The sequence below is a fragment of the Dendronephthya gigantea genome, unplaced genomic scaffold (genome assembly GCF_004324835.1).
Source record: "Dendronephthya gigantea isolate DGI-Jeju-01 unplaced genomic scaffold, DenGig_1.0 000015F, whole genome shotgun sequence".
Taxonomy (NCBI): Eukaryota; Metazoa; Cnidaria; class Anthozoa; order Malacalcyonacea; family Nephtheidae; genus Dendronephthya; species Dendronephthya gigantea.
In genome coordinates this window covers 2,810,566-2,833,454 of record NW_021163025.1, presented here as the reverse complement: position 1 = coordinate 2,833,454, position 22,889 = coordinate 2,810,566, and the positions used below count along the sequence as shown (strand labels likewise).

Genomic DNA, 22,889 nt, shown 5'->3' with positions numbered 1-22,889 from the left:
CTTGTTTGTTTTTCTAGTTAGTTTTTTCTCTGTTTTATTTCTTCTATTTCTCTAGTTTTTTTTTTCTCTAGTTTTTTCTTCTATTTCTCTAGTTTTTTTTTTCTATTTTCTCTTGTCTTTTATTCTCTAGTTTTTTCTCTAATTTTTCTATCTAGTTTTCTTTTCTCTGGTTTTTTCTTCTATTTCTCTAGTTTTTTTTCTATTTTCTGCTTAGTTTTTTTCTGTAGTTTCTTCTTAATGTTTTTCTCTAAGTATTTTCTAAATGTTTTTTGAAAAGTTTAAGAAGAAACTTGATTTTTGTCTTGTGGTCTCTGGTTTATTTTCTATTTTTTTCTTTTATATCTCTAGTTTATCTCCGAGATTTTTTTTACGAAAAAGTATTATGTCTTGGGCTACCTGTGTCAAGCCAGACACAGGTAGCCCAAGATTGACACAGCTAGCCCAAGACAAAATACATCTTCGTAAAAAAAAATCTTAGAGAATTTCTAAAAGCAATCTTATGTTGTCTGGTTGAGGTTTCTATGTTCATTCCACTATCTGTAAAATAAACGATACTACATCTCGTATCCCACTAATAGTTTCCTTAAAACTGAATGTCGGTCAATAACTGTTTATTTTTCAACCATAACTATAGTGTCCAGGTAAACAGGGCTTCCACTTGCAAGGAAATTTCCCTGCAAAAGGAAATTTTGGCTTTTTCAAGGAAAAAGGCAAGGAAATAAAATTGAGGAGGAAATGGACAGGAAATTTTAGCCTGGGCAAGGAAATTGCAAGGAAATCTTGAAAATTGTTTATATTAGACTTAAAATTGAATAAAAAATAATAAGTTTGCAAAGATTTGGTTCTTCAAGTATATAACCATTTTCCTCACTCATAGGTGTAGGGTTTTGTTTTCTTCCGGGAGGGGGGCTTAAAGCTTGGCTAACCAAGGTATAGACTTCATGTAAGCCCAGCTAAAAGTCTCCCTGTATAAAATGAGGAATACAGAAAGTAGTGGCTGCGGATCTAAACTTCGTATTTCAGAATTGCTTTTCTAAGTTGTTTGATATATTATTATATGTTATTATATTCACTAATAAAACTGTTTCATGTGTATATAAGGATGTCTTTTTAAAGATTCAACATTGCTATATGATGCAATTATTACCTAGTAAATTTTTTACCCTAAAATTTCTCGGGGGGTTCTAGCCCTCAGCCCCCCCCCCCCCCCAAATACTCTACGCCTATTTTACACTTCTATCAAAGTTTCTGTGGTTAATTTAATAAAAAGTGACCAAATTTTTGGATGAATTTTGGAAGTATTTTTGTATATGGAATATATTTCAGCTGTATCACTTAAAAAAATATTGTTTATTTTGTCACTGAGAAAAATTTGTTCCATTAAGGCCGCTATTTGCAAGGAATTTGCAAGGAAATTTGGAAATTTTGGCAAGGAAATATTTTTGGAAAAAAGGATTTTTTAGCATCTCAAAAGGAAATTTGGTAAATCAATTGTGGAAGCACTGCAGGTAAAGGCTACTACCATCAGGAGTGCCTAGGAATTGAAAGAGTACCTAAAGGAAAGTGGTAAGTCAATACATTTACAGTAATGTTAATACTTCAACGTCCTATAAATATGATTGACGTTCAAACAAGTTGTTTTTTTCATTATAGGCTGTGCGACTTCTGCAAACAGAAATGTAGAAAATAATTTAATTGAAAACATTAAAGAACGAATAAACCGTCCAGTTGCTGGCTAAAGATATGAAAAGTTACGAAAACTAGATCCAATAAATAATACTACGTATAACAATACGTGTATAATGGCTGTTTCGCCCTATCTCAGGGCTCGTCAGCATGCCTAGGAAACATTAAGTATTGCAATAATTATTAGCAGCATCAATGAATCCGACATGGACAGCCTGACCCATTTATTGCACGAGTCCGGGGGTTTTAAATCAGAGTTTTCCTTCTCCTAGGTGGACTGTCTTCCAAGACTGATGAGCTCCACCTACCCAACATAAACAACAAGCGCGCGATGAGTAATAACCCTAATGCTTATTTTTCACCATCTTTTATCACAAATTGCATATATGAATTCCTGCATAACATCTGCCCAGGTTTTAGCTGTCTCGAAGCTACGTCGTGTTGCTTTTTTACTATTTCCTCATTTTGATAGAAATCCATCAAAAAGTTATAAAAATAGTGCGTGGAAAAATTTTGCATCGTCGAGCTTCATAACCGTCGCACATTCTTTCGGTTGTTTTCGGACTCTTGATAGCTTGTTTTTATCGTGTTCGACTGAGACAAAAGATTTATGTTGTGATATTTACAAAGGGGTGACTTGTGAGGATTGCTTGCTGTGTGAAATCTGTCACCTAAAACATATCTCCTGGATGTGCCTGTCAATGGATGAATCATGCTACCATCCTCCACCTGTATCATATCATTGTCACTTTTTCTGTATTCTGCTGTTGTCAGCATAGGGACACTCATTTCCTAGAAGTGTCATGACGACAAAATTAATAATATATTTGTTCCATTTTATGGGTTTTCAGAATATTCTAAACTGTTTTCAAGTCATATCTTAAGTTAACCTTGACTGAATAAAAATGTTTAGGGCAATGAATGTGCACAATACACCAGTAATATGTAGATTTTTCGTAAACGATACCTTTGATGGTGGTTTATCCAACGATGGTACCTCAAAACACCCTCTGTTATCTTTCCATAGCTGTTCGGTCATTTCTTTACTGACCCGGCACTCTAAGTGCCTGACAAACCCACAAGCCGTGTCGCAAAGAAAAAAAGAGGAATATGCTTAAATGATAAATAGAGATCGGCAGCATCTCTTACTGACTCCTGTAAAGTCAGAAACTTTGAAGCTGCGGTTACCTGAAAGGAAAGGACACCCAAAAGGATTATTTTTTAGAACACCCAGAGTAAAAATTCTATAAATGTAAATTTTATAAATGCTCTAAATGGTATATCACTGTATACGTCTAAGACTAGGGCTACGGTTGTCTAAGAAAACAAGATGATAAATGCCCTGTTACAGGGTGCAATTTTCTCGCAACTTGCAATGCAATTCTGCTCTTGAGAGATGTTAATTAGTGTCAGTGAAGATGTTCGATATGTTGAGAGAACAATACGAAATAAGTTGTACTTTCGTAATTTACACGTCTCAAAAGTAGAGTTGCATTGCAGGTGAAATATTTCTATACTTACGCCATGGAGACAAACAATGTGGTAGAAACCACCAGTATGCCCTGGCACTTTTGTGAAGCCATGGCAAGGACATGAACCAACCAGCAAGGTTTCATACAATGACCGCAAATCAATGAGCATTCTTGCCTGACGCGAAGAAATAAAATGCAAGTTATTTCGTGCAAATTAATACCAAGTCACAATCGTAAATTACAGTAAATACCTTTGATTTGCCTGAAATTGCTATATTACACAAATGACAAAGTTCTTTCAGCTTCTCGACACTGCATTGCTCAATTGTGTTCATGTCAACTACTTGAGTGGATATCTAATGATGCAAAAGAGCTGGATCACCTGTGCAACAGATGCATAATTAAATTCACTTAAAAAATCAATTCTGGTCCAAATAACCATTTATGGTCACAAACAAGCTGTATTATATAGCATATATTATTTTAATTGAATGGCTAAATTGTACTATGAGTAATGCTACAAACCTTCATTAGGTTTGCCATATTGCTTGAGAAAAGCACTTTTTTTCCCCTTCAGTGTTGAACAATTTTGTACTTCTCAATGATGGGGCTATGACTGGTGGAATGGTGGAAAAGTGGATAGTGGCCTTTTCCGATCGTGTGTAGGTTGTCTTTTCCACCAAATTGTATTTTAATTTCTCCAAGAACATCTCAAGGGAAATAGGATCATCTTCCTCACAATCTATATCTTGTAGTGGTGAGTAATCAATCTACAATGAAAATGCAAATATTTGTGTAAGAAGCTCTGGCAAATCAGAGGGATCTGAGAACAGGCTAAAGACCAGCAAGGACATTTTAATAATTGAACACTACTAAAGACCAAAATGTTACTAAAATTCTCATGTGGCCATTCTGGTCCATGAATGCTTTACCTCGCTAATGCTGCAGCAATTTTTTTCATTCCCATCCCCAAAATACACTTCACCAACAGTACCACAAATTCCACAAACACCTGAATCCATATTGCGTTCAGTTATTGCCTCAAAGCAATAAAACCCATTGTATAAATGTGTAGCAATACTTTCCAACTCATTTTCTGTTGGCGATTCCTTAATAAATACAACAGGATACTTTGTTAATATTTAGAGCAAGACTAAAGGTCCTGTTACACAGTGCAATTTTTTTGCAACTTGCAATGCAATGCTACTCTTGAGAGATTTTAATTCGTGAAGTCACACTTTGCCAATGTTACATCAGTCAAGAGTGGAGTTGCAAGTTTCAAGAAAAATTGCATCGTTTAACAGGGCCTTAACAAATTCCCATACCAGACGATTTGCCAATTTTATTAGACTAGTCCTATTGTAAATACTAAGACTAATCTGACACTGACAGATTCTACGCAGTTGTACAGCATACTATTGCATAGTACATACACAATCATCTTGAAATTACCTCAACTTTCTGGACCATCACAGCTAATTTACTTTTTATGGCTACAGAAATTGGCACTCCTCTTTTGAACAATTCTCGGAACTCTAATAGAATTTCAAGTGCCACCAGAACCTTGTCACTAATATTAAACAGACCTAAAAGGCAATAAAATTGAATCAAATTAACCTTTGTCCCTGAGCCAACATGTACACTGTGAAATAGAAACTCACCTGTCAACATAGAATTACTATACTGCAAAAAAAATATTGAACTGTATATACTTACCTAATGTGTAGGGAAACACTTGGTTTATAGCAAAGCAACATGAGCAATCTTTGACTAGCATTTTGACTGTTTTGAATGGACATCCATTGGTCATTATGATTGATCGCCCACGTTGATTTGGGTGTGGCTTGGACTGACCAAGAGGACTTTTACACAAATCACACAAAGTTTGGTCTGGTTCAAACTGCTCTGGCCACCTGGAAAAATCCATTTTACCTGCTGCCTGAATAATGGGTTTTGGAATGACATATGGCAACTTTAACTTCATTTTAAGTCCTATGGTTGCCTTGCGAGACTTGCTCCCACTTCTGTCAATTGTTGTCAAGGAACTGTCTGGCACTATTGGTGGGGGAAGATCTGCTGACACACATTCGTTGTGTGTAAAAATGCCAAGAGCTAATAAAAGATGGATGTGGGTGCAAACTTTTCAGGACTTTTGCTGCTTGCTCTTCAACATACTTTTGCAGTCTTTGGAACAGCATTTAATTTCCTTTTCAGTTACCTTGACATGGCAATATCCAACAGTGTTGTTTGTGGTTGCCATTCCAAAGACGCAATACATAGTTGGAGAAACATGCACCACAACTGGAAATGACTGTGCCTTTGATGCATTTGCCACTTCTGCCAGGGTTTTTTTTGTTTCATCATCACAGAGATAACTGGAAATGACCTCATCTGATATCCCATTGAATGTCTGAAGAGGAGTTGTACAATCTCTGGTGGATTCCAAATGCTGACAACTAAAGCTTGCCACTTTTTGGCTGTTAATATGAATGGCTCTATTCTGTTTACACAGGTGATGCTGACACATAGATGAAGCCTCTTCACGAACCACAATACATCGATCATCATGGGTACTGGTATTAACCGAGTAGATTGATAACCCGTCTGATGGCTGCACCACCAAGGTACACTTAGGCACCAATGGACGAGGCTTTTTTTTAGGGACATATGATCCTCCAAGCTCAAAATATGCATCCTGAACAACTTGGTGGCTTGTAACGGCAACTACAGGGTGTATCAAAAAAAATGTCCCAAATGTAAAATTTCCGTTTTTCAAGATATTTTGCAGAAATTGGCAATTTTTTGTGTTCCTAGAGATGGTTAAGACTTATCTGGTATACCTAGGCCAAGTTTAGTTTTTCATTAACAAAATTATGTTACCAGGGGGGTGGTTCCTTTCCAGCGATATTGAGAGGGCTTGCGCGCGAAAATGTGAAGCTGAAATTGAGATATTATTTAGCTGTCTAAAAGTAGGAAAGCTTTTTAATAAACTGTCAAAGTTTCAGGAAGAATAATGCAAACTGGGAGCAACGCGCGACCCCTAAAAGTGACAAATATTTCATTGCGCACAGTGGATTAAATGCATGGTTGATTTTAGCGTGACCGATCTCATGCAAGGCTTTATGGGCAAATGAATAAATTAAAGCGAAAAACTGAACAAGAAGACGAAGAGAAGATTTAATAACAAGATTTTTATTCTTGATGTTAATCCTCAACATTTCCACCATTTCTTTCTAAGCAAACTGCGGCTCGTCTGAGCATGGTAAACACTGAACGGCGAACCACATTTGTCTGTCCTGCCTCAAATCATCCATTTCGTTCGAAATTCTTTCTTGCAAATCACCTATACGCTACCACCGACAAATCTAGGCGAATGGACAGACAAATGGTTCGCTGTTCAGTGTTTAGTATGCTCAGACAAGCCCCAGTTTGCTTAGAATGAGATGGTGGACATGCTGAGGATTAACATCACGAATAAATCGCTTTGTTTTTGTGTTCAGTTTCTCGCTTTAATTTATTCATTTGCCCACCTTGTATGAGATCGGTCACGCTAAAATCAACGATGCATTTAATCCACTGCGCGCAATGAAATATTTTCACCTTTAGACGTCGCGCGTTGCTCCCAGTATGCATTATTTTTTTTGAAACTTTGACAGTTTATTAAAAAGCTTTCCTACTTTTAGACAGCTAAATAATATCTCAATTTCAGCTTCACATTTTCGCACGCAAGCCCTCTCAATATCAGTGGAAAGGAACCCCCCCGGTAACATAATTTTGTTAATGAAAAACCAAACTTGGCCTAGGTATACCAGATAAGTCTTAACTATCTCTAGGAACAGAAAAATTTGCCAAATTCTGCAAAATATCCTGAAAAACGGAATTTTTACATTTGGGACATTTTTTTTGATACACCCTGTATATTGCAAACCACAATTTGGACAGGAACCCTTGCCATGCTTGGACCATCCTGAGGTTAGCTAATTGTAAAAAAATACACATTTAGGCACCTACCAATGCCTTGTCCCAACAGGCAGAGTGTGGCCTGATATATTAGATAGGCATTGACAAAATACTCCTGCCCGATGCAAATCAACGCAAAATAAATGGCACGTGAAAAGCGTCTGAATTGTCGTATTTATAAAGTTATTTTTGTGTTCATCCAACTATATCTGTCAATTCTAATGTAGTTGAGTTCATAACATTAAAAAATAAAGATAATTCGAAATATTATAAAATTTACTACAAGCAGAATATTAATACAAGCAGAAAAATTAATATTTCACCTTGGCTTTTGTTGTATCTGCTCCCCCTTCTTCCACCGCGACATCAGATAGGCTGGAAGACGCCATAAATAATATATAACCCGAAGTTGTCCCTCAAAGAACTTTTTATAAGAAAGAACCAATGAAGCCAGCGAGCGAACGTAGAAGTGAAAAACACTATTATAGGAAATAACCGATGATTCGATGTAGCCAGCCCAGCGAGCCAGTGTAGAATAATAATAAATTCATACAGAGAGCGCATATGACGTTTACATGGGAAAGATTTTTATTGGCTATGGGTCAACCAATTAGAATGCACGTTCTGAGGACTGCGACCTTACTGTCGACCACGCCCATATAAAAATCGGATGTTGAAAGTCAAAGCGTAAGGAAGTAGCGAAATAAGTCCCGCCTACCAAAAGTGACGTCATAATTAGATTAAGTGGGTGTGTCTGATCATGCCTACAAAACATCGGAAGTTGAAAGTCAAAGCGTAAGGAAGTAGCGAAATAAGCCCCGCCCACCAAAAGTGATGTCATAATTAGATTAAGTGGGCGTGTCTGACCACGCTAACAAAAAATCGGAAGTTGAAAGTCAAAGCGTAAGGAAGTAGCGAAATAAGCCCCGCCCACCAGAAGTGACATCATAAATAAATTAAGTGGGCGTGTCTGACCATTTCCACAAAAAATTGGAAGTCGAAAGTCAAGGCATAAGAAAGTAGCGAAATAAGCCCAGCCCACCGGAAGTGACGTCATAATTAGATTAAGCGGGCGTGTCCGACCTCGCCCATAAAAAAATCAGAAGTTGAAAGTCAAAGCGTAAGGAAGTAGCGAAATAAGCCCTGCTCACCGGAAGTGACGTCATAATTAGAATAAGTGGGCGTGTCTGACCATTACCGCAAAAAATAGGAAGTTGAAAGTCAAAGCGTAAGGAAGTAGCAAAATAAGCCCCGCCCACTGGAAGTGACGTCATAATTAGATTAAGCGGGCGTGTGTGACCACGCTCACAAAAAATCGAAAGTTGAAAGTCAAAGCGTAACAAAGTAGCGAAATAAGTCGTGCCCCCCAGAAGTGACATGATAATTAGAATAAGTGGGCGTGTCTGATCACGCCCACAAAAAATCGGAAGTTGAAAGTCAAAGCGTAAGGAAGTAATGACATAAGCCCCGCCCACCAGAAGTGACGTCATAATTAGATTAAGTGGGGGTGTCTGATCACGCCCACAAAAAATCGGAAGTTGAAAGTCAAAGCGTAAGGAAGTAGCGAAATAAGTCCCGCCCACCAGAAGTGACATCATAATTAGAATAAGTAGGCGTGTCTGATCACGCCCACAAAAAATCGGAAGTTGAAAGTCAAAGCGTAAGGAAGTAACGAAATAAGCCCCGCCCACCAGAAGTGACGTCATAATTAGATTAAGTGGGCGTGTCTGATCACGCCCACAAAAAATCGGAAGTTGAAAGTCAAAGTGTAAGGAAGTAGCGAAATAAGCCCTGCGGACCGGAAGTGACGTCATAATTAGATTAAGTGGGCGTGTCTTACCACGCTTATCGAAAAACCGGAAGTCAAAAGTCAAAGCGTAAGAAAGTAGCGAAATAAGCCCTGCGGACCGGAAGTGACGTCATAATTAGATTCAGTGGGCGTGTCGGTGATTCACAGCTTTAGGTAAAAGAAATTGTATATTACATACCAAACCCACAATATAAGGACTGCCGATGCTGTGGCTCTGTCTGTATCTACAAAGAAACAAGACAATTGCTAACACTTATATGATAGAAATGTCTTTACGGAAATATTAATTATATGTTTAATTTCAGATATACATGTTTAACTTACATAAGAAAGAACAATATATTTTAAAGCTAGGATCAAGGGCATAACAAGGAATGGCATACTGGATCATCTCTTATTGATTCAGCGTTACTACAGCAGGAAACCTACACAAACTAACTATATTTACATTGGATAATTCTGTCAGTTCTAAACAGTTCATCCTGCAGTAAGCAACATCTGTTGTTAAAAATCACCTACCAGCGTAACATATGTTTCGCATCATTCAACCATGAACGACGAATGATAACATCCTTGTCTGCAACAATATCACCCTGACTCTTTTCAATTTGCCCCTAGACAGGTTCAAACAACAGATATAAAGCCCAAGATGATAAGAAGCACACCCAAGATTGGAGTTACCTGAAACACATCAAGTAATAACATGTTTATTTCACATGTTTACATACCCTGTGTTTTCTTTATTATAAAATTATTGCCACCACGAAATGCGGAAGATACATTTGAACCAAGAACATACCAAACTATTCATTAACCTACCATTTTCCTTCTTTTTTAACATATCTGACTTCTAACTCACTGTATGAAATCAGTAAAAGCTTACATAGGTGTTTATTAAGTAGTGTGCTAAGAAATGTTGTTAAGGACCAGATAACGAGGCAATAGATCATAATGAGCTTGCAACTGTATCTTTCACAAATATAGCCAAATATTGGAGCAAATATCATATAGCTTGCAATAAATATTGTCTGGAGAAGGCCTCTTAAGGCATAATTTATGCTGAAAACAGTAATTAAATAATGATTGTGTACAAAAATTATATTGCATTCACATGTGATAGCAATTCTGACAGGATTGGGTAATGATAAAGGAGTGTAATCATATCTTGTGTAATAATTGCAGTAAAATTAACCACCAGCATTTCCAAATTTTTCTTGATTGCATACAAAATATTAGTTGAATTTGAGGTTGATATTGTTATCATATTTTAACTACAATGTATAGGTTGGGATGTTATACCAGGAAATTACATGACAATTATCAATGAATTGTCCGATTTTTAGAAGTCTTCACTTCAGTCTCACCATGCACAAATATTAAAGCATCTACGAAATTTTGCGAGGGTGAAGTGTCAGAAGCGATCCATATAGTTGAGTAAATCAAGAAAAAGATACCAACAGTGACTTATTAAAACACGAGGCGTGGTTTTTCTTTGTGGTGAATGTGGTTGAATTTTCAGGATTTTTTTTTCTTGCTCAGAGAAGTGAGAGAACGAATGGTGAAACATCATGTAATACGATAGGTAGCCCAACATTCGTGTTCTGTGCGCGTACATGCTACTCATGTATTATACTAAGGTTGGCAACTTTATCACCAATTATCAATAATGCATACATGTCAAACTTCGACAATTTGGATTCAAAACTATAGTCAAGAACCTCACCTGTGTCAACCGAAATAACAATATCAATTCCAAAGTTTGCAGTGAACCCTCGCGCTTAGACCATGTGCTATCATAACTCACAGCAATCTCTGCAATATCTGACTCAAAAATGACTGTGCTATTTCCATATCTACGAGACTCATCATCGGTAACTTTCAACTCTCCGCCTAATTCCCAATTATGCAAGGACTGAAATGCACTTGCTAGGTTTGAAAGTTCAATCATTCGATAACCATACTCGCCATCAAAATCCTCTCCTATCTATATCTTCACTTGTTAGCTTTCGTATTGAAGCAGTTTCATTCAGTGATGTTGACCCACATGGCATTGATGTCTATGATGAAACACACTCAGAAGAGCTACTTTGACCATTGAAGCATGATTATCTTGCTCATAAATCTGAATCCTGCAATATTAGAACAGAGTACGAAAGTATTTTATAAACAAAATCATTATCTGAGTATAATCTTTTATCCAAATTTAATAATCATCCAACAATCACTGTAAAAATAATTATACACAGTATCTCAAACTTAGATAAAATCGACAAACTTACAGGAGATATCTTCCAGTAGTTTTTTCAAAATATTTATTTGGTTGTCTTTTAAAAGACAATTGTTGAATGGTTTTATAAAGCTCCACTCTTCACTCTTGATGCGTCCGCCATTTTAATTTAGTTTTTGGATACTTCATGTTGTGCAAATGAAATGGATTCACACCAAAACGAAAAATATAAACAAAGCTCGCACATGCGTAGAAGCGAAAGGAAATTGCGGTGAAGAGCGGTGGAAATTGCGGTGAAGAGCCGTGGAAATTGCGGTGAAGAGCGGTGGAAATTGCGGTGAAAGCGGTGGAAATTGCGGTGAAGAGCGTGGAAATTGCGGTGAAAAGCGGTGGAAATTGCGGTGAAGAGAGCCGAAATTGCGGTGAAGAGCGGTTGAAATTTCTTATTTTTTTGCCTGTTTTAAAGACACGGCTTCTGCGCGTGCGCCAGCCTGGGGACTCCACCGAAGTTGATAATCCCCCGGATTGTTCAGTCTGACCCGCAATTTAAGAAAAAAAAAAGCACTGAGTCATGTCGTCGAGTAGAAAAAATATTATGCTAGTAGAGATGCCTCTAAAGTGTATTTGTTGGGTTCTTTCCCTCGATGGAGAGCGTTTAAGGAGCAGCATAAATTGAGAACAGACAAGGATGTGGCGGATATGCTTCTTGACAGCTATCTTGCGATGAATCGTATAGTTTGGTAAGTATAAAATGATAAAACCTCTGATCTTTTTTGTGTGTTATTTGTTTACTTGATTTGCTTTTTATGTATGTGTTGAACTCACTTTAGCAATGCAGAGACGCAAACCGAAACGGTAATGGAATCAACGGATATGCCGCCAGGTACACCTTCCAAATATTTTTCTTCTCCCAGTAAGAACATATGTTTTAAAGTGCTGCTCCAAAAACGTAAACATTTATTATTTTTTAAAAATTCGCATAAAACATTTGTATGAAATATTTTATAGTTAAAACCTCAACGCCAAGCGCGCACTCAATCCGCGTCGATTGTCTGCTTTGTCGGATGTTAGAACATCATATTCTATCAGGTAATTTGAAACTTATTGTGATTACTGAGTTTATAATTTGAAACCCATACATGCAAAGTTTCGCGCAGAGAGTATTACTTTTTAAATACGCAATATGTGTTTATATCTCAGGTCGGGTCAGAGTGTGATTTCTGACAGTCGAACATTGACAGCCAAAGATGATAGTTCTGATGATGAAAGTGATGATGATATGACAATTTTGGTGAACACACTATCCAGGCAGACCAGGTTTTGTCGGACGATTCTCTTGAGTAAGTGATGATGCAAAACCTCAATAATAATCTTTGTGACATTCCTACTGTAATGCTTATTGATTTAAAACATAAATATACACATTATATATCACTGAATATGGCATAAAATATTTCGTCCAATAATATCTCTTACTGCCATTTTACTGTAGTGTATGTCCCCCGGGTTTTGACGTGCCATTACTGGATGACTTGCTCAATGTGACAATCCGTGGACATGATGGAGATGAGCCCACAGAAGATGTTGGAACCCAACAACAACAACAGCAGCAACATAAGACGACTCAACCAGAATACATCTCTACTGTGGAAGAAGTCAGTCCTGAAGATGCAATCAAGAAGGAAAAGTGTATTGTGTTTACAGACACTCTTATAGCTTTGATAACATCATTACATCATTACAGTGTTTGTAAATGACAAGGATGTGGCCGTGTGTTGAGCTATAAGAAAACATATGTTGGAACATGCCTGGTCGTATCCTGGGGGTGTAGGTCTGGTCATGTTGGAGGCAGATGGGCAGCTCAACCCTCTTGCAACAAGATTAGAGCAGGCAACCTTGTGCTTGCTTCTGCTTTGTTGTTGTATATTCTCAGTATTTCTCATCAATATTATTCAATCAGTATCAGAAGTTGTACATCATCCCTGCCATTAATGACTACTGGAAAGAACACAAACAGAAATGTTGGAAAGAAAGAGAGAACAAAGAGGACCAGGTTATATTGAGTGGTGATGGAAGGAATGACTCGCCTGGCCATAGTGCACAATATTGTACTTACAGCTTGGCTGATACCAATGATCGTGCCATACTGCAAATGAATGTGGTTGATGTGAGAGAAGCTGCTGGTAAGAGCAATAATATGGAGAGGATTGGGTTTGAAAAAAAGATGGACACACTGCTTGCACCACCAATAGTTATGAAGGAGGTGGTAACTGATGGTCATATTGAAATTGCTGCATTGATGAGTAAGTATCTACATTATAACAATATGGCAATTCCTGAAACTCTAATAGTTCAACCTGTTATAATCAATATTGTCAGACTTTCAATAATTTAACAACTTCATTTGCAGATTGATTACAATGTTATATAATTAATTGTGTTTACCCTTTAAAAGACAGTGAGGGAATATTTACAACATGCATTTGTTTATTAATTAAGCATTATTGCATTTTTTAGAAAGGGAAGAGAAATATAAGGAGGTCACACATCAGAATGATGTGTGGCATGGAGCAAAGAACATTGCAAGGAAAATCACTACTGTAAGTGTTGAAGATATCAACCAGCAATTAGTTAAAAAACTTTCTTTATTTAGAATTGATTTTATTCTTTAGGCTGCTAAATCTAAAGACAATGCAGATTTGACCTTGTGGGCACCATCAATAAGGAACCATTTTTGGTATTGTTCAAAAACATGTGCTAATGACTCAAAAAATCTCAAAGTAAGATTCACATTGAAGTACTACTGGTTTTTGCAGCAATACTTATCTAGTTCGTGCAAAACTGTACATACATGTGTTAATATGTAGTCACTTTATGTTGTATTTTTATATTTTTTTAATAGGATAAGTGGATTGGTATTTTACACCATGTTGTTGATGAGCATGAGTGGGTGTTGGAGGAAGGTGTAAATGGTGGAAAATGTGAACATGATCCTCTTAATGAAAGTGAGAGAAAGAAGCCATGGCTTAAGAAAGAGTCTTCTGCCCATAAAGCACTGGCAAAGATCATTCTGGACACTCGCTTTTTAAAGACTTTGGTGTATTATGTTAACTTCAGGTAACAAATGAGATTGGATATTTGAAAATTTCAGATAAGTTATATCATCTCAAAGTTTGAAATATTTTTTAGGCACACAGGATTTTTAGAGTCCTTTCATAATGTAATTTTGATGTATGCTCCAAAGCGCCATGCCTATTCGTAAGTATATGACATATTATTACAAAGGTAACAGCTAATAAAACTCCTATCATGATAAAACTCTTATAGAAACCAGCTTGCCTCCTTGGACTTTAACCACCACAGAGGCCGAGCACCAGCAACTACAGCTGATGGGAAAGGTACTGGTATTGAAATTTTTGCCTTAGTGTTCCCATCCTAAGTGTGAACAACTTTTCAGGTCCTGTGCATTCTTATAGTGTAATGGTACTCATATTGTATGGAATTGTAAAGTGTTTTTTTTATTAGGTACGGTCGGAAGTTCAGTAAGCGTACACAACAGTGGTGCCGTGTTCGTGTTCTTGTACCAAAAGAATTTAGTTACATTCCTGAACTGATGCAGAAGGTTTTTATAAAGAGGATCACATCAGAAGGGAATGTAAACAAAAGACTTGGTATTCCAAGTGATGATCCTAGACAAATTGCACCCAATATTGCCCCTGTTCCTCCTCCATCAGTACAGACACTTGTCGACACACATAAAACAAGATTTTAATGGTTGTGTGTAAAATCAAGTTACTTTGGGTAGGTGGAGCTCATTAGCCATGGTAGGCAGTTCACCTAAGAGAAGGAAAACTCTAATTTCAAACCGAATTAAAATATTGCTACGTTCTGTCTAATACGATTTACTTCATCTTCTAATAACACTGGATCAATAACATATCATCCTTCCTGGATCTCTAGGAAGAACAGTTTGGAACTGATAGAGCTATAAGCCCATAATCTAAAGAATCCAATATCAATGCTTTCTTTTTTATTTTCCAATTATATGTACACTGTTAACAAAGTTATATTTCTATTTCGCATTGATCGGCAATGTTGATAAGTTTATGGCTCTAAAGTAATGTATATAAATAGTCGGGTTTACAATTCAACCGCATAAAATGATTTTGGGGAACTGCATGATTACGACAGCAATAAATGGGTAGGATTCAGTTTCATTTTTCTATTATATTTCAACCAAGTATTGAAGACTTGAAAAAAAACGTAAACGATCGACATGCATGGTTGAACTGGAAAACTGACGCATTTTTTTCATATGAATATACGTCGGAAATATATATATGTAAAGATTTGCAGACTGAAGTTCACATGATCTGAAAAGCAAATTAAATAGCATGCACATATATACCACATCTCTTGCAAAAAAACTTGCGACGAAATTGCCATTATACAATGGTTTTCCATTATAAAAACGGTTACAACTTCACTAAATAGCGGTGTGCATGTGCAAGCATGCGTCTAGCTATCCTTTGAAGGGTAGCTGGTCTTGTCTTGGGAAGACGAGTGCCTGCCTGTTAGTATAAAATTAATGAATAAAATCCCTTACGTGACACGTCGCGATGTTACGTCCAGCTAGTTTAACTGTTACAAGTTGAATTGCGTGTTGGCTGTGAAGTTCGGATTAACATATGAAAATCCTTTGAAATCGTCCTGATTAATTGTCTCTAAAACGTCCTTTCCTGAAGGTGTAAGTGCTGCTTCTTCTCGTGTGAACTCTAACTCGAAATTTACTGGATCTAAGTATGTTTTCTATAAAAAAGACAATACAGCTTTAAAAAATATAAAGTAGACCAGCGAAACCTTTTTTCATAGCCTCTTTAATGTTCTAACACGTTTTCAAACAGCATCACCTACCCCAACTTTTGGTTTGAAAGGCGGTTCAATTGCTCTTCTTTCTAATCTTCTCCAATCAATATCCTGAAAGAATACATGATCTCGTATAGCTCTCTCTCCTAATGAAGTACATCCCAATCTTTTACTTGGGTCCTTTGTCATAAACTACAAACGAACAATATTAAATAAGGATACATATATGACACATAGGAAATAAATAAATGTTCTTCCGTCGGTTCTATTACTAACCCCTTTGAGAACAAGAATGGCCTCTCTAGAAAGCCATACGGGAAACAAGACCTCCTCATGAAGTATGCAGTAAAACAATTCATCCTCGTTGTCAGCTTCAAATGGGGGCTGACCTGCCATCATTTCATACATTAAAACTCCCAGAGCCCACCAATCAACAGAAAAAGAATATGGCACTTCTTGCAGGATCTACTGAACGCAACACAGTTAATGATTTCTGAAACAAAACTTACCACATTGTGTTAATCACCCTACAGTTACAGAAATTTTTTACAGGTAGAGAGACTTGGCTAGCTCCAAAAGAAATAAGATTTTGCATTTTTGCCTCACTGACTTTTCATTCAAAATAGCTTCACATGACCTCTCGGTATTAATCTAATTTTTCGACAAAGAACTACCATAGTACCATAAAAAACAAGATATGCCAAAACACAGTAAAAGCGAGGTAAATGTACTCCAACAGAAAGTTTATAGCATATCTGAAGGCTTTTGAAACTGTGAAGAAGAGGGGAGGTTCTATTGAAACTATTGAAATATTTAAAAATTCTGAAGTTACATTAAAAATCAGTTCTGTTTTATCCAATCAAATTTGTTGAAGGGATAAAAATCCGTGTTCCAAAGCGCCTCCTCGGCACTTCACGCTTAAGATACGAACTCTGGCTCAATTAAAGCGTTTGGACGAATTTTGAGCAAAATTTAAAAATCATACATTGGCAGATTTCAATTCTTTTTGTATCCCTTACCTATGGCAAAAATATTAAAATGCGCTAAAATTCTCATGACTTGAGAATCTTTAAATGAAAACAAAACTTTTACACGTGTATACAAGACTTTTGGCTTCGAGGGGTAAATCTTGAATACCCTTAGGGCTATGACATAAGTTCTATATAGTGCTAATAATAATAAGTACGATATATGTACCTCAGGTGCAATATAGTCCGGTGTGCCACAGAATGTGCTGGTTGTTGTATTCAAAGACATTTCCAGCTTACACATCCCGAAGTCTGCTAACTTTATGTGCCCATCTCTGTCTAGTAACACGTTGTCTAGTTTAAGATCTCTGTTGAGAAGAATAAATTAATTGTTGACTGATTATGAACGTTTCGTATGTGGAGGTCCCATCAGCATCCATTATTTTAAAATGCAGTAGCTAATTACCGATAGATGATTCCCTTCTCGTGTAAATATTGTAGGGCTGAAACACATTCTGCAGCATAAAACCTAAAATTAAGGAACCATTTATACAAATGTGTAAAAGCAGAAAACGTTCCCTGACCCTATTTCTACAATATTTTCTTTAACCATATTGTCCATTACCTCGCACGGGGTTCGTCAAATTTTCTTGATTTCTGTATTTGAAACATGAGATCTCCACCATTAACGTATTCCATTACAAAAAATAATCGTTCCTTTAAGATAATGAAATATTGGATGTAACAAACTATTTACGGATAAATTGACATATGGTCGTTTCATTTCGACACAAACTAAACTAACCGGTGTTTGAAAACATGAATGAAGAGACGTTAAAAAAGGATGATAAGCTGCCAATGCTAAAACTGTCTTTTCAATCATAGTGCACTCAGCATCATCATCTTCCATTATTACTTGTTTCTTTAAAACTTTAATTGCATATAGCTCTGTTGTTCCTTTTCGTTCAGCCAACATCACCTGGAAAAATTGTAAACATAACCAGAATAATGGTGGTAGTTTGTCCACATTATTTTAGAATATAGAATATTTATTTCCATGTTTACATTCAAAATTAAGAAGGTAGTCTATATTCTGGATATATTTGCAAAATTTATATTTAGGGTAGTGTATGGCTGAAAAATACATGCAACTACGGAATAAACTACGTGCATTCCCATAGACAACACAAGATGTAAACCACACTTTATAATGTTGCAGCGATAATTTACTAATGATTTTAATTTTGTTATTGGAGTAAATTGTATTTCTACCTTGCCATATGTGCCTTTTCCCAATACTTTCAGAAGGTCAAAATCTTTAAGAGAGTAACTAGATACTCCATTCATCTGCCGTTTTACTGGTTTCTTCTTAAATCCAGTATGCTGAACATTACTGTCTAGACTGGACGGAGTTTTGGGGGGGCTCTCTTGAGATGAATTTGTTTGGTGGAGCAGAGGTGTGCTGTCCGATATGGAAAGCTAAAGGTAAAAAATTCAGTAATTATTAAAAGGACATCAGGCTATTTTTAAAGCTACAAATTCTCCTGCAGATTGAAATTCTCAACCTACTTTCTTCTGTGTGTTTTTAATACCATGGGCATTCTGTCCAATAACTGCTAGCATCTCAGCAATTTCCTTAGTTTTTACCCCACAATTATTTCCAACATTCATTTGGCATCTTTTGTGAACATTCATTCCACATGCTATAGAAGAAATATGCAAAATGTTTTGAACAATTAAAAATATTCACTACCCTTAGCCAGAATGGGTTACTCATGAAAGAACAGTATCTATCTACAACATTCTTAGTCATGTCTGCCACCTGTTTTGTCACATAGAATCTGTTGTTAATCACAAACCTTGACATTGAACACCCTGTCGGTATAGACCATACAACATTGAACCACAGTGGTTACAAAATGTTGGTCTTCGATAAGTGTGCACATGAAATCTGTGCGGCACATTAATTGTAAACCTTGACCCACCAATCTAAATCCAATGAAATGAAAGTACTATACATATCATTGGTGTGACATATATAAGAACTGAGAATAAGTAAGGTAAGAGCCTTTTGGAGGTACATAATTTTATCTTTCATTATAGATCCATAGTTTATTTATCTTCCAAAATGTTTGAAAACATTTTATTCTTTAATACAAATCTTACCAATTCAGAAGCTTCATCTTTATGTCCAGGACATGCTGTAACCACAGATTCATGGCATCTCTTGTGGACTACCTTTGTACAAACTGTTAAAAAAAAAAATTTCTACTTTCTAGTCCAGTCTTTCTAGTCCAACTCTGAAATGTAACAAAATATTGACCTTGACACTGGTAGCCTTGTTTTCCAATCACCCCCCTAAAAATGGAAAGATAAAAACACAACCAATCACTATCATATTATATATATGAAAAGTGAATAAAGTGGGATCTAATTGTCTTAGTAGTAAGAGAACAAAGAATTTATAGTTGAAAAACTGGTTGAGAATGTGACAAGAGACAAATTTAACTCACAGTAAACAAATAACATTGCCAATAAGAATGCAGCATAGCAATTGTACTACACTAAGTTGTTATACAAATTGCTGCACAATCATGAAAGAAGCAACAACAAAAAATTGCATCTTGGTTTACTTCACCCTAGGTGGTAAAAATGCCTCCTTGGAGTGTTTCTTTCAACAGTTAAACACACAAGCTGATTGGTTGAAAATTAAAAGGAACTGGGCTCCCAAGTGAAATAACATAATTAGTTTAAGTTGAAGCTGGCTGAGGCTAAATGAGGTAGATGACATGTATTAGGTTGGGTTGTGACTACCGTACCAAGATTAGAATCAGGATTAAGAAAGAATAAGAACTACAGGAAAAATTGTCAACTATGTTTAGACTCATGAGCAGACTGAGTATAGACTCGAACACAATGCTATGGTGATATAGATGATTATAGGTCTTTTATCACCCAACCTTCGTTGCTTGATATATACCTAAACATTGCTTTTAACATACTTCTATTTAGTAAGGCATTCAAATTGTCTTTGATAGGACTTTTAGTCTTTTACATGTAATTGCCAAAAATAATACAAGTCTCATTGTCACTTGGGACAAATATTTTACATTACGTACTTAGCTGTCAATTCAGTGTTTATTTTAAGACATTAACAGAGAAAACATAAACAAAACAAATTCTCAGCACTCAATTCTAACTGGAACTTGCAAAATTTATAACAAACGACCATGCTGGTGTACAGAACACGGAAATAATGGGATAAATCCTTGGGTACATCCAAAATCATCAAAAATGTCGGGCGAAAATAATGTAAGGAGTTGAATAAAGATTAAATCGCCAAGCAAAATGCAGGAAAAGCAAAATAAAAATTTGGACTTTATAGATTTATTTTGTGTGGACAACGTGTTTCGTGTCTCGGATTAAGTATCGGGTATATTACGTGGGCAACATTTCTCGTTTTGCATATGTGTAGTATTGAATAAAAACAAAAACGCGCATATTGTGCGATTGTTTTGTCTCAAATTATCCTTCTTTACAACATATATATAAATTGCGACAATATTTAAAAAATAAGCTAGGAATTTAGAATTCTCCAAGAGTATAAAATATGTTTTACTTGAGGTATCGGTAGCTATAAGCTAGGTAAATAATGCAGTGAATTATCCTCAAAATATCTAAGAGAAGACATTATAACAATGTTTAAAAACATGCAATCTTAGTTAATTCTGAAGCCTCTCAAAACTTACCAAATAAATTCATTACAATGAGCGCAAAACGTAGGCTGATACAAAAATGTTGCCATAAATTTATGTCCATTTATTTGATGAATTCTTCGCCTCATCGCCCCCCTTCGTCCACGGGCTTTCAATGCACCTTCTTTCATTTTAAATTTCGGTCTTTTATCTAAAATTTTAAGCATTGAAATACTTTTTACTAAACGGAAGACAATGTTGCATTCATCAAGAAACAAACTAACCAGGAAACAAACTCAGTCAAAAATACACGACAATAAAATAAATAAGGTTAACCTTATTTTAATGGAGGAAAATTCACAGGTTGAGCAGAAATTTTTGAATAGTTTAACATATTTGCAATTGGACTTCCGAAACAATAACATTAAAATTAAAATTACCTGTGCCAGTGGACTCTTTAAGTTCAATCTTAACTTTTACTCTTCCAGACGGCTCAAGTTTGATCTAGTGAAAATATTATATATTGCCGTTGTAAAGTGATACTACTTTTAGCAGCAACAGAAATCAATATGTTTTTCTTACCCACAAATAGTCCTTGGATGTTTCGTTTATAAGTTGTTCGAAAGGCACTGTGACATTCGCAACAAATGGATCAGGTGGAAGAATAGCTTTATGAAACACTGTCAAGCCTAATATCTCTCCATAATCTATGAATTTCTCAAATGCTTCTTCCCAACGTGGAGCAGAAGTCTTTCCTCTGGCTTGTGTTTGCGCCAGAAATATTTCGTCGACATATATCGATACATAAGGATCGAGGTTAGTTAATTTCACCCCATGATGATGTAAACTCGTTGGTTTCAAATCGGTTGCTTCAGATATCACCAATTTTAGAGTACCACTAAAACCGATCATGCCTTACTCATACGCCAGCCCTCACAACATCGGCAAGCTGGATAAAAAACAATAGTTTCAATATGAATAATCTGTTTTATTTCCTTCGACTTCTAAATGTTGATTTGAGATTCGAAGTCACGACAACTTACTTACGGTCCAGCATGCATCGCGGGAGGACACGAAGGGAAAAACAGCTCACTGGGGAAAAACTACGCTCCCCCCTGGTGATCAATAAACCATACCGAAATTACTAAACTAAATGTATATCTTTATCTTTGGTAAATAATAGTTTTGGTAACCGCTCTTCCTAGCACTACATTGGCCTGTATCATACAACTGCCAACTGTACTGTCGTTTATGCTGAACTGGTTATATCATTAGACTAAATAAATCTAATAAAACCTGAGTGTAACCATGGATAGTTAAAAGACTATTTTCCATGGTGTAACCATCACATAAATCGTTTGAAAATGTATTGAATGTAGTGATTCTATGATAGATTCCATCACAAACTTTTTATAAAACTGCAATAAGGACTTCAATAGATAGACCAGGCTTGTGTTGTTTAGCAACAGCAAGCAGTAAGTATTTACACTGGAGAAAAAAACTGGCCATTTTTACACTAGCTAGAGTCCACTCCAGAGTCCAGTGGACTGCCACAGAATATCAGAACAATAGACCTTTTTCTTAATGACATCAAACGCGGAAAGTATAATGTTGCACATTGGTTGGTTCCAATCAAATTTCATATAACATCAGACTTTCCACGTTTGACGTCATTTTAAGAAAGGTCTATTAAGTTCCATTCACATTGTCAAAATTTGAAAGATCCAATTGAACTCTGAAGTATGGAATGTAGTCTGTTATTAATAAAGATTGGTTTTGCAACCTCTGCAAGATTACTTTGAGGTATTGAAATGCTATTATCAGGGTGATTGTGCAATTGACCCCAATTGCCAAGATAAAGTTATATGCTTATTTCAATATCTCAAAGTCATCTGGCACTTCATTGAATCTTGACTAACTGGGACAATTTAAACAGCCCCTTAGAATGAAACCCATAGCTCTGTCATATCTAGTAGTTTCTCTTGCATCCCAAATTGCAACTGCTTCTGGTAATCATGCATTATTTTCCCCTAGTGTCTTTTTAATAAACTTAAGAAATTTACAATGATAACAGGTAGAGAACACAGGGTGACAGGCTATCTATCTTTTCAAGGTAACAAAACTTCTGTCACAGTCGTGTCACGTTGTCCAATGTAATAGCTCCTTCACTTGCCAGTGCTAGCTCGCGGGTTTCTTAAAACAAGA

General features: G+C 36.2%; 4 protein-coding genes and 3 long non-coding RNA genes across 8 annotated transcripts; 3 read left to right on the top strand and 4 right to left on the bottom strand.

The window, feature by feature from the left end:
• The first annotated feature begins 507 nt into the window (after positions 1 to 507).
• Positions 508 to 1,679, top strand: LOC114520129. The gene is made up of 3 exons (XR_003686667.1): positions 508 to 641; positions 1,509 to 1,566; positions 1,654 to 1,679. It is a non-coding gene; the product is annotated as an uncharacterized LOC114520129 (long non-coding RNA).
• Positions 1,680 to 1,760: 81 nt separating this feature from the next.
• On the bottom strand, positions 1,761 to 2,778 carry LOC114520211. Its single transcript, XM_028540436.1, has 2 exons — positions 2,654 to 2,778; positions 1,761 to 2,478 (listed from the first exon to the last, which is right to left on the bottom strand). The coding sequence occupies exons 1-2, from the start codon at positions 2,723 to 2,725 to the stop codon at positions 2,215 to 2,217; spliced, it is 336 nt and encodes a 111-aa protein (XP_028396237.1). The 5' UTR covers positions 2,726 to 2,778; the 3' UTR covers positions 1,761 to 2,214.
• A 10-nt stretch (positions 2,779 to 2,788) lies between these two features.
• On the bottom strand, positions 2,789 to 10,480 carry LOC114520210. The gene is made up of 3 exons (XR_003686668.1): positions 9,448 to 10,480; positions 9,107 to 9,152; positions 2,789 to 2,874 (listed from the first exon to the last, which is right to left on the bottom strand). It is a non-coding gene; the product is annotated as an uncharacterized LOC114520210 (long non-coding RNA).
• LOC114520209 (HMG domain-containing protein 3-like) lies at positions 3,511 to 5,294 on the bottom strand. Its single transcript, XM_028540435.1, has 5 exons — positions 4,875 to 5,294; positions 4,611 to 4,744; positions 4,091 to 4,267; positions 3,684 to 3,928; positions 3,511 to 3,540 (listed from the first exon to the last, which is right to left on the bottom strand). The coding sequence occupies exons 1-4, from the start codon at positions 5,140 to 5,142 to the stop codon at positions 3,689 to 3,691; spliced, it is 819 nt and encodes a 272-aa protein (XP_028396236.1). The 5' UTR covers positions 5,143 to 5,294; the 3' UTR covers positions 3,511 to 3,540; positions 3,684 to 3,688.
• Positions 10,481 to 11,747: 1,267 nt separating the features above from the next.
• Positions 11,748 to 12,434, top strand: LOC114520050. The gene is made up of 4 exons (XR_003686658.1): positions 11,748 to 11,895; positions 11,986 to 12,038; positions 12,164 to 12,244; positions 12,356 to 12,434. It is a non-coding gene; the product is annotated as an uncharacterized LOC114520050 (long non-coding RNA).
• Positions 12,435 to 15,147, top strand: LOC114520049. Of its 2 annotated transcripts, XM_028540251.1 has the most exons (8): positions 12,435 to 12,495; positions 12,648 to 13,458; positions 13,673 to 13,755; positions 13,828 to 13,935; positions 14,058 to 14,272; positions 14,345 to 14,413; positions 14,483 to 14,553; positions 14,681 to 15,147. In XM_028540251.1, the coding sequence occupies exons 2-8, from the start codon at positions 13,308 to 13,310 to the stop codon at positions 14,767 to 14,769; spliced, it is 786 nt and encodes a 261-aa protein (XP_028396052.1). In that variant the 5' UTR covers positions 12,435 to 12,495; positions 12,648 to 13,307; the 3' UTR covers positions 14,770 to 15,147. The 2 variants fall into 2 exon arrangements, with proteins under 2 accessions (XP_028396052.1, XP_028396053.1); XM_028540252.1 differs by lacking the exon at positions 14,345 to 14,413.
• A 151-nt stretch (positions 15,148 to 15,298) lies between these two features.
• Positions 15,299 to 22,839, bottom strand: LOC114520044 (calcium-independent protein kinase C-like). Its single transcript, XM_028540243.1, has 15 exons — positions 21,267 to 22,839; positions 21,125 to 21,188; positions 20,739 to 20,895; positions 19,313 to 19,347; positions 19,156 to 19,238; positions 18,849 to 18,978; positions 18,559 to 18,692; positions 18,262 to 18,468; positions 17,795 to 17,968; positions 17,615 to 17,706; positions 17,456 to 17,518; positions 17,219 to 17,357; positions 16,298 to 16,486; positions 16,070 to 16,213; positions 15,299 to 15,964 (listed from the first exon to the last, which is right to left on the bottom strand). Exons 1-15 carry the CDS (start codon positions 21,594 to 21,596, stop codon positions 15,800 to 15,802), a joined length of 2,106 nt encoding a protein of 701 aa, XP_028396044.1. The 5' UTR covers positions 21,597 to 22,839; the 3' UTR covers positions 15,299 to 15,799.
• Between the last annotated feature and the right edge of the window lie 50 nt (positions 22,840 to 22,889).